General features: G+C 40.9%; 1 protein-coding gene across 1 annotated transcript in view; it reads left to right on the top strand.

Annotated features, from left to right (window-relative positions):
- Positions 1–477: 477 nt before the first annotated feature.
- Positions 478–11,042, top strand: part of LOC131254752 (probable ADP-ribosylation factor GTPase-activating protein AGD14) — a 28,040-nt gene continuing 17,475 nt past the window's right edge. Inside the window, exons 1-7 of the mRNA XM_058255474.1 lie at positions 478–645; positions 787–904; positions 4,792–4,853; positions 5,187–5,274; positions 5,383–5,444; positions 5,529–5,622; positions 5,765–6,253. Coding sequence (XP_058111457.1) covers positions 806–904; positions 4,792–4,853; positions 5,187–5,274; positions 5,383–5,444; positions 5,529–5,622; positions 5,765–6,253 — 894 coding nt within the window. The 5' untranslated portion in view covers positions 478–645; positions 787–805. The remainder of the gene's footprint in view (positions 646–786; positions 905–4,791; positions 4,854–5,186; positions 5,275–5,382; positions 5,445–5,528; positions 5,623–5,764; positions 6,254–11,042) is intronic.

Below are 11,042 nucleotides of genomic sequence, written 5' to 3'. Positions count from 1 at the left end.
ACGGTCGGATCTATCGTATTATGATAGAGGGGGTTCTACCATATCAGGCCCGCGGAAAGAAGATTGAAAGGAAGAATGGAAAAAAGCCTCCTCCGTTGTGAAGTCGTACATGTACTCCCTCGCGTGAGGTGGACAGGGGACTTCTCGGAACACGTGCCTATGTGGAATAGGTAAACACTATCCGAGCCGTTCATCAGGAAGGGCATGAGTTGAGAATGCTCAACAGAAAAAGAGTGCATAAATCAGCTAGTCTGGAGTCTGGAATATGTGTCATTTCTCAGACAGTTCATTTCCAATCCAAGTTTGACCTTAGTAATGAGTGGACCATTCTAGTTTTTGGTCCGGAGGTGGACCATAGTGCACCGTGATGATGAATGGTCCGGATCTTGCACAAAGAGCATGTGTTCATCAACTGCCCACGTCCATCGCAATCTAGCTGGACACTGACCACTGGCTCTCTACATTTAAGAGGAAGAAAAAGCAGAGATTTTTTCTTCCAGATCTCCATTTGCAAACCCTAAAAAACCCGAAATTCCCTCAAAATCCTTTCATATGCCTCTCTTCTAGCCATCACCCCCATTCCGAGATCCCCTCCTTAGCAGCTGAATCTCGGTCGTCTGATTCCTCCGTCCACAGCCGAATCAGGTAAGATCCGATCCTTAATTCTACAAATCTAGTTACATCAACTTTAGATTTCCTTGAATTTCTACTTTTGGTTTAGAATCCAAGCACCGATCTCAAAGACGGTCCGGTTCGACGTAAAAGTTACCTTTCTTGCTCATCCAGCTCGCGAGATCTGCGGAAGATGGCGAATCGGATGAAGGACGACGAGAAGAACGAGAAGATCATCCGCAGTCTGCTGAAACTTCCCGCGAATCGGAAATGTATCAATTGCAACAGTCTGGTATGCGATTCGGTCTCTGTATTTTCAAGAAGTGAAATTCGCTTTTATTTTATTGGATCGTCGATTGCATTGCTGCATTTTTTCAAGAGAAAATATATGTAGAGTTACAAGCAAGAGCATCAGCATTCTGTTGTAAAAAAATCAATGGTAACTGTTAACCATGGTGGTAACCAGTCTTTGATATACAGGGTTATTGACTAAGAAGAGTGAAAAATGATCAGAACACATGCAAACCACAGCTTCTAGGAAAAAAATTTCTCTTTGTTTTGAGTGATGGAAGTTAGAGTCAAGATCATATTGTGTTCTTTAGCAATGGCTGCCATCACAAAGTAGGTTCTTATATGGTCCATGGTACTGAACATTGGGGTGGGTGTATCGGCCCAGCTGAAAAACAGTGCGATATGGGTGTTGTGCATCAGTATCAGCCCTGAATTGGACCGTGTTGGTCCTTTTTATTGATTTTTTAATAAGCCAAAGAATGAGGGAAAAATATCAGAAAAAGGAAACTATGAGATATTCAAGAATCTATCAGTTATTTTGTATTTTGGACAATGGTGTATCAGACCTTTTTTTGATAAGAATGTTGTCCGCCGGCTTGTCCTGTTGAAAGTCAACCAAATGGGTCCTAATGGAACACAAAGCAAGCATGAATTTTTTTTTTTTTTTTTTTTTTAAAGACACAGGGTGTCCCCGCCCCTTTTGAGGTGAGACTATTCCCTGCGGATACACGCAATCACCCACAACCACGTGTATCGGGTAATGTTGAGGAGGGGACTCAAACCCACACCTGTAGGGAGCAAACCCACGGTGATGCCTGCTTCTCCAAACCTCGTTGGGTGAATTAAGGCTCATTACATTGAAATGCAACCAAAAGAAGATGAAAACACAACAATAACCATCAATCTTTATTTTCCTTTCTTTTGTTATTCCTTTTTGTTTTAGTTGAATGTGGGCTGCAGCTGTATTTCACTTCTCAAATGTCATTTTGTAGGGAATATATTGAGAGGTTATGATTGTCTTATTGAGGAAGACTTTGGGGCATGGTTCATCCATGGTGGGGTTGCATACTTGCATCAGGTCAACGTTGTGGGTTGCATCAGTCATGGGCCAAACATGTACAAACTGAAAAGCGGAGTACACTGCATATCCTCGGGTCTAGGATCATATGATTCCTCCTTTATGGTCAAATTGAAGAGTCAACACTTCTGCTTGCACCTTTGATATCTGAATATGAATGGATGCACACCAAGAGAGGGTGTGTTTAAGTTGGCATTATTTATGTAATGCTTTGGGTTCACAATAAATCCCGATGCCAAGATGCTGAAGCTTTCACAAGATGAAAGAGTTGGCAGCAGGTATAAGGCGATGTTCTTTCACTTAGTCACCTGATTCATTGTCAGTTCATTCCACATGTTTTTTTCAGCTCACAACCTGTGAATTTAAGACAGATGAGTTAAGGTGTTTAGGGTGACATGTTTGATGAGAGGAATGAATGCACTGTGCCCAGATAGTGAGTGGCATAATTTCTAGTAGGACCTGAAGCAGCAGAGTTCGCATGGCAGGGAAGACGTTCCTTTTTTTTTTTTTTGGTTTCAAATAAAAAAGTGTTGCCAGAGAATGGTGCTGTCAAAAGAGCCAATTCTCGAAATTCCAACTCAAAATAACACCGTGCTGCCTAAATTGGTTTCTGGAGATGTCGAAATGCGCCCTTAGCTAATTACTTCACCAATCAGTTTGTAGTTGGAGTTTTGAGCAAATACCGGCAAATGGATTGTCTGATTCACCGTCAATAATAGGTTTATTGACAAGGGAGGGTACTATGGTTCAGCCATAAGAAATTGAGGCATTTTCTTTTGCAAGAAGGGTTTTTTCCTCTATGCTTGCCAGTGAAATTTTGAATGGAAGGTTTGTGCTTTTAATGTTTGGCTATGAATTGAAACCTGAGGAAGTTGATATTCTTTTGAAGTGAGCTGGAATGATTTAGATTTTGGAGAGAGAAATGGTTCTCGAACTACTGAAGTCAAATAGTGTGTCACTTTACCAAATGATCAAAAATAGCATTTGGAAATCAGCAGGGAAAATTCTATGAGTTCCCTTTACTGCGAATGAAAGCATTCTTGCTGTATATGATACAATGTGACTTAGTAAACAGGGATGTCTTGAACTGTTAGTGACACATTGTAATTCTTTACTAGTTCTATGTCTCCATCTATTGTCATGCAGGCAGAAACTGACTTCGTTATCACATTGAGGTTATGAGATCACCTTCCAACAGGTTAAAATATATTGATATAGAAAACATGGTAGTGTATGTTGTAGGGGAGAGTTGAAAAGAAGCTCTTGGGCTGGAAGGGGAGGTATTTGTCTTTTTGGGGATGAATAACCCTTGTTATCTTGTCTTTAGTGAATATGCGGATTTAATATGTGTGTCCTCATTCGGATGACGAGCGAGTGGCATATGAATATTGGAGAGGTCCAGAGGGAGTTTCTTTGCCAAGGAGAAGAAGAGGAGAGTTTCATCTTGTCACGTGTGGTGAAGTGGGCAATTTGAAGAGCCAAGGCACGACACGAATTAAACCACAGAAGTTCATGAATTTTGCGCTACATGGGAAATGGTCATGCAGATTCGGCATATAGAAGAAGAAATCATGTGGAAACAGGTAATCTCGTGTAGGTTTGGGTTCACTTCGGTGGGCAGTACAGCCTAGTATAGGACTTAGGGTATATGGAGGGTCGTATTTGGTGTTGCAAAAAAGAATTTTCTATGACGATAGGAGTGAGTGGGAAAACTCGGTGATGGCTGTTTTGATTTCTGGGTAGATGTGTATTATGCTGTATTCTCTCAAGTGTTCCCCAAGGTGTATGAGGTGGCTTCAGATAGAGGGTTAATGGTTCCTTAGGTCTTTAATGGAATGAAAGACCAGGTGGTTCGATTGCTGATATGAAGGAATGAAGACGAGGTGGAGTTTGTGCGCCTCAAGGAGTGCTTGAATAGATGTAATCTGACATCGGGGAAAGAGATGAATGATGGTGGATGTTAGAGTAGGATTGAATATTCTCAATTCGATCTTTCTATTCAATGATTGTAGGGCATTCTAGTAGGCAGAGATGGTGGTCCATCCGCTACAGGTCTCACAGACTTGATGGATAAAATCACATCCATGCTTAGGGATACACTACCCTACAGGTGGCCTGTGTAGTGTGTACACCTACTAAAACTTTTTGTAACTATGGGGCCCACTGCAAGGTGAGTCACGACTCTTAAAAAAAGCTTAAGGATCAGTATGACCATCCAATTAGTGGCCAACAAATGTAACCATTAAAAATGATAAGCAATCTGAATTTGAAAATAAATATCATTTAATTAGAAGTCAGGATTGTCTAATCAATCTGATTTTGTGGATGTGACCCATCAAAAGTAGAGGCCATGATTGTGGGACATGTATGCTGTGTGTACAGAGATGCTTATGAACAAAATCGTACTCCGCCCTTGTATCAAATGGCTCCCTTTTAAGTATGGAACCTCTCAAATGATAAAAACGCTGGGAAATGGCCCCCTATATATTTAGGAAAAAAACAGCTATATGGGGTATTGCTTCTTAATTATTAATGAAATGTTAACTCTAATCAAACATATTTTATTCTAAAAATTTGCTTTTTCTAGAAGCGCCTAAAAGCTCTGAACTTAGCAATTACCAATGGGCCATTAGTTTTTTTGCTTTCTGTTATTCCATTACCTTGCAGTTTTGAAGTGAAGGGAATTGATTATGACATAACTATTTGTTGATGCTTTTCATTTCAAAAATTTAAATATGAAAGAGTTCTTTAGCCAGTACCATTCAGATGAGAATTAGCAGGACTAACACCTTTGACCTGTTTGCAAGCAGGGGCCACAATATGTATGCACGAATTTCTGGACATTTGTTTGCACAAACTGCAGTGGAATCCAGTAAGTTTTAATGGGAGATTTCAATAGCCAATGCCTTTTCTGCCCATGGTTCTGTTTTCTTTTCTGTATTCAAGGTCTTCCACGTTTCCCTTGTAACCTTGTTGATGGTTCATGGTATGTAATGGTCTTCCATGGTGACATTCTTCATGCATGAAACTTTGGACATGATTTGCAGCTCTCTTGGTCGAGGGCCTTTGGCAAATAGAATGGGTTTCTTTTCTTTTCTTTTCTTTTCTTGTATTTTTAAATACAAATCAGCATGTGGTGACTTGTTCCTTATAGGTAAAGAGTGTGATTTGTGCTGACTTAAGTTGTCACTGAAAACATTTTCAGTCGGGAGTTTACTCACCGTGTGAAGTCAGTATCCATGGCTAAGTTTAGTTCACAGGAAGTTACTGCTCTTCAAGGAGGAGGAAATGAGGTAGACATGCGTGCATATTGTAAAGCAGATAAGGATGTTCTTCTTTTCAATGCTTTCATCTCGAACTTTATCACGTAATTGGATTATTTCTTTATCTCATTTTCACAGCGTGCTAGAGAAATCTATTTCAAAGAATGGGATCAACAACGTCATTCGGCACCTGATAGCAGGTTATTTGTAAACCTTTGTTGTGCTGACTTGGCAAAACTTAGCTACGGCTAAACTCTGTCTCTGACCCAAATGTTTGCTTCCAGCAATGTCGAGAGGCTCAGGGACTTTATTAAGCATGTCTACGTGGATAGAAGATATACTGGGGAGAGGAGTATTGACAAGCCTCCAAGGGTGCAGGTGCGCTGAGTCACTAGTTATGAACTTAAATTGTTCGCTACTTTTTTGCAGTAATAAATAGGGTTTGTTCAAGGCTTTCTTGTACCTTTTGCCATTCAATGCTGCCTTAATTTGTTAAGTGTTGCTTCTATGTATCATACAGAATGACAGGGAGGATTATAATGAAAACAGGAGGGCAGATACATATCGGGGTGGTTCTCGGAGCCCACCATACGACGATACATCGGAACGTCGCTACAATGAACGATCTGGTCCTGGTGGGAGGAATGATGACAGAAATTTCAGAAACAACTATGATGAAAAAAGAAGTCCTGGATATGATCAAGAAAATCAGAGGTACGGTGATTACAGGAGAAGTCCTGCCCGTTTTGAGGTGGTGGATGACTGGCGTCGAGATGATAGATTTGGAAATGGAGGTCAGAATAGGAGATTTGAAGACCGTAGGTTTCCTGATGGACCACCCAAGCCAGAGGGGAGGTCACCAAACTATCAAAAGGATGCAAATTTGTCCAGTCCCCCAATTGTACGCCCTGTTAGAGATATTTTGGGGGATGATACTCCACCTCTTCGGATAGGTGACCCTCCTAAAACAAATGGTAGCAGGCCTTCTGATGCTCATGCACAGACGCAGGTGGGATTTCTGGAAAATTGTGAAATTATTTGTTGCCCCTTAGCATCTCTACTTGAGCACGAAAGTGTCCATAGTGACATTTTGATGGCTCTATGTTACTCTTTTTTTTTTTTTTTTTTTGAAATGCATAGACATAACCTAGAGTGATAGAGAAGGCTATGGATCAGCCAAATAAGGTTTACCGTGTGTGTATCATCATGTGGCAGTTTTGAATAAGATTTGTATAGTAACTTTCCCCCTTTTGATCACTGGTGTACTGAGTGTTGGCTGCCTCTATTCAATGTTTTAAACAGTCTGAAACCCCTTTCCTCATTGGCAATTCAAAGTCCATGACTTCCACAACAATGATGCGGAAAAGAATGTATCATTTTTGGGATTTTCCTCTCAGTTTTCTTGATGAAAATCACTCACAAAAGAATGTTTCATCAGTTTGATTGTGCCTGCTTCTAGATTTTATTTTATTTTATTTTATTTTCTGGTGCTTATGTTTTTTTGGCCATCTTTGCACAATATGTCAAACCCAACTAACTGTTACTGGTTTTTTTTTTCTTTTTTTTTTTGGGGTAACTAACTGTTACTATTGTTCCTTTATAAGGATTTTTATGTTCCATATTGTTATCCTACTAATTTTAAGAAGGCAATTAGGTTGTTTGTTTATCTGTAAATGAAACTAGGGAAGTTCTTTTATTCATGCCATTGATCTAGGGAGATAACATGCAAATGTGAATGGGGTCTAGCATACACAATGGGAATACATGCCTAAATTTGTTTCATGTGCTGTACCATCATCGGACATGTAGGTTAGTGCATTGAGAGCTTATTGGTAACATGCATGCATATTTTCTTGGGCAGTAGTCCTCTGTAAACATTTATTATACATTCTTTTACTTGGCATATAAAATGATAAGATTTTATCAGCTGTTGACTTCTCTTATTTAATGGTAGATGAATTTTTACACCTTCTCTTTTTCATGGCACTGGTTGGGGACATCATTGGCCTGTCAAAGTGAAATATAGTTACACCTGGCACCAATGAGCCTGATATATATTAAAATAAATATAATAAAGTTATGAAAAAAGTGTAGTTACGCTACTTGGATATCGGTAGGTTCTGAATTTTGTTTGAGCATTCTTCTTCTTCTTCTTCTTCCTTCCTCTCTAGATACACTCAAGAAGTTTTGAATGAGATAAATCTTACTGCAGCTTATCTGATGGATGGTAGTGAAACTGATTGCTCGAAACTGTTTCTCTTGGGAAGCATCCTACAAGTCTCACGAGTCATTGTTTTTCCCACCTTGGTGGTATAGTCACTATGTGGCGTAGAAGTGTTATGACCTGGCCTCTGTGCATTTAAATCCATTGCATTTTTTTTTTTTTTTTGATATATGGATGCTCCTATTTTTGGAGAAATGAAGCCATTAATTGTTTCAGTGCAAGGAGTTAATTGTTTTAATTAATTGATTATTGTCGTTGTTGTTATATTATTATTATTATTTTTGCATATACTAAGGTATATGGAGTTGGTACCATAGGATTGTTGTAGTTGCTACCTGGGACAAAGTATTACAACCTGCACTCTGGGTATTTGGAGCAAGGCATGCCTGTGATATGTGTGCTTCCACATTGGGAGAATGGAGCTGTATTTTGTTTATAGATGGGGCTGCCCTGTTGGTTTAGTTGAGCTGGATATTTCCGAATGTGACTTGTAAACCAATCAACCATTTGCATGATTTGTTGTTGCCTAGTTATAGGATGTGCTTTTTATTGATTTGGCTGATTAAATTCCAATTGCTCAGTCTGAGTCCAACTTTGTGAACATTTTGAGTATTTAGTTGTTAGTTGTTACATTGTGGTAACCTTAAGGGCCTATGAGAAGCTACAATGAGAGAGAGAGAGAGAGAGAGAGAGAGAGAGAGAGAGATGCTTAGGGTCTGTCGAAACCCCAGTCACCACTCTTATTTATAATAGTAAAAAGGTGAATGGGGCCTCTGGGCCTTATTACATGGACTTGGGCCTAATGGGCCTTATTCAACTATCAACCTTTCAACACTCCTCAAGTTGGAGCATCCTAATGAGGCCCGGCTTGGAACAAGAGCAGTATGCTCAATCTTGGAACAAGGTCTAACATAATCAAACATAAGAAAGAAAGAAAGAAAAATTCTTCTCTAACAGTTGCAAAGCTAAAGATGATATATTGTTTTGTGATGCCAACAACTTTCATAATGGACCTCTTAAGAGCCTTTCATAGCAGACCTCTTATTAGCCACTTGCAATACGCGGATGACACTATACTGTTTTGCAATGCCAACAAGTTTATGATGGACAATCTCCGCAAAATCACGGTTTGCTTCGAAGCAATATCTGGCCTCAAAATCAATGTGGCCAAAAGTGAAATGTAGGGGATTCATGTTTCTGCCAATGAGGTGGACCGATTTGCTAAAGTCTTCAGGTGCAAGAAGGGTTCTTTTTCGTCTACGTACCTTGGCTTGCCTCTTTGCATTCAGAAGCCAGCTAAACATTTACGGGATTGGGTGGTTGAAAGAATCGAATGGAAACTAGCTAGTTGGAAATGGCACCACCTCTCGTTAGGAGGAAGGTTAATCCTCATTAAAAAGACATTTTCAAACATGCCTGTGTACTTCAATCGGTGCTTAGGCACCTAGATAAGTTAAGAAGGGACTTTCTTTGGAGGGGCACATGATGGGTGGAAGTTTCATCTCCTTAAATGGGAAGAGGTCTATAAGTTGATTTCTGAAGGGGAGCTGGGATACAAAATTTGGGGCTTTATAAACATTGTGCTTCTTGGGAAATGGTTATGAAAATTTGGTACGGAACCGTGAAGCTCTTGGAGGGTGATCATTGCGGGCAAGTATGGAGTTCAGAATGGGGGTTGGTTTGTGAAACTCTCATCGTTATATCGGGCCTCTAGTATGTGGAAAGCAATTGCGTCGATGGAACAACTGGTTCAAAGAGGGATTTCATTCTCTTGTGGTAAGGGGGACAAGATTCACTTTTAGGTGGATTTGTGGTGTAGTGAAAGGCCACTCCAGGAGGTGTTCCTTGCCTTGGTCTCATTACTCTTGCTCCGGATTGTTATGTCTTAGTTTTGAGGTGTTTCTTTATCAGTGGCGTATTTATGGTTTGGTGCCCTCTGTGCCGAAGGAATTTGTCCAAGGAGGAGGTGTTGTAGTTATCTACTTCGTTGGAACAACTCAAGCTCGCCGTGCCATCCCCTTTGGCTGAGGACTCCATGATTTGGAAAGGACATCGATCTGGGATATTTTCGGTTGCTTCTTTTTATTCTCCTCTCTGGCTCGGGTGAGATCCTCCAACCATCTCACCTGCTTCTCCATTGGCATTATGTGGCCCCCTCTCGAGTTGCAGCTCTAGTGTGGCTTGTTGGCCGGGAAAAGGTGCTAACCATTGACAACCACCTCCAAGGGAGATCTCTCATTCTTCGCAACATTTGTCTCATGTGTATGAAGGATGTAGAGTCTATTAACCATATATATTCATTGCACCTTTGCTCGGAAAGTGTGGGAGTTCTTCATTCTAGAGGATCCAATGGCTTGGGTTATGTCGGAGTTTGTCGAGTCCCTTCTTTGGGCTTGGCATGGAGGGGGCAACGAGAAGGTAATGCAGGGGCATTTTCATACCGGGCTTGAGTGGGATGCAAGGGCACACTCGGGGTGGGCGGCCCGTGTGAGGCGGGCCCTACCTATGTGAAGCGGGTGATTCGTGTGAAGCGGAACTCATGTGAAGTGGGGCCCACGAGGGGGGTTCGGCCGAGGTCCTAACCCATGGGATGTGAGGCCTGGGCTATGACATAAATAGATTGATTTGCCATACTCTATCAGTTCGAGCTTTTAGAGCAAGTGGTTAATTGTCCTACATCAAAGTGGTATCAGGGTGGGAGGTCTCGTGTTCGAGACTCTTCACCGGGAGTGATTAATGCGGGGGTATTTTCACACCGTGCTCGAGTGGGGTGGCTTGTGGGATGCACGGGTCTATCCATGTAAAGTGGGTGGCTCGTGCGAGGCAGAACCCATGTGAAGTGCGGCCCACAAAGGGGGTTCGGCGGAGGTCATAACCCATGTGATGTGGGGCCTGGGCTATGAGATAAAGGGATTAATTCGCCATGCTCTATCAATTCAAGCTTTTAGAGCAAGCGGTTAATTGTCTTGCATCAAAGTGGTATCAGAGCGGGAGGTTTCGTGTTCGAGACTCCTCACCGGGGGTGAATAATGTAGGGGCATTTTCACACGCGATGTGGCGCCTGAGTTGTGAGATAAAGGGATTAATTGTCCATGCTTTATCATTTCGAGCTTTTAGAGTAAGTGGTTAGTTGTCCTGCATCATAAGGTTCTCTTATTTTCAATTTTTGTCTTCTTAGTTTAGTGTTGTATTCTTTTCTTACCTTTGGGCAGGCGTTCTAATAAATTTTGTTCTCTCTCTAAAAAAAGAAGCTAAAGATGAGTAAGAATTGGAAAATTATAAACTGCAGACAGATGCTAATAATGATAATGGAATTATTGACTCCTACAAATGTTTATTCTTTACATTGGTAATTAGAGCTTTTGATGGTTTTTGTAATAGTTGGGCTTGGTCAAGATGAATGTAGTTAAATTGTTTGATTTGAATTTAAAAGTTATTTCTTGAATCTTGACACCCATATCTACCCCTTTCATGGTGTACAGACATATTTCTAGCATTTCAAGTGGCTGTGTTGTTTCCTCGCTCCCTGGAATCCATTTATCTTCTGCTTGTCTGAGCCACCCACAATCATTGG

This window comes from Magnolia sinica, chromosome 1 (genome assembly GCF_029962835.1).
Source record: "Magnolia sinica isolate HGM2019 chromosome 1, MsV1, whole genome shotgun sequence".
NCBI classification, from domain to species: Eukaryota; Viridiplantae; Streptophyta; class Magnoliopsida; order Magnoliales; family Magnoliaceae; genus Magnolia; species Magnolia sinica.
This window is presented reverse-complemented; position numbering and strand designations above follow the sequence as displayed.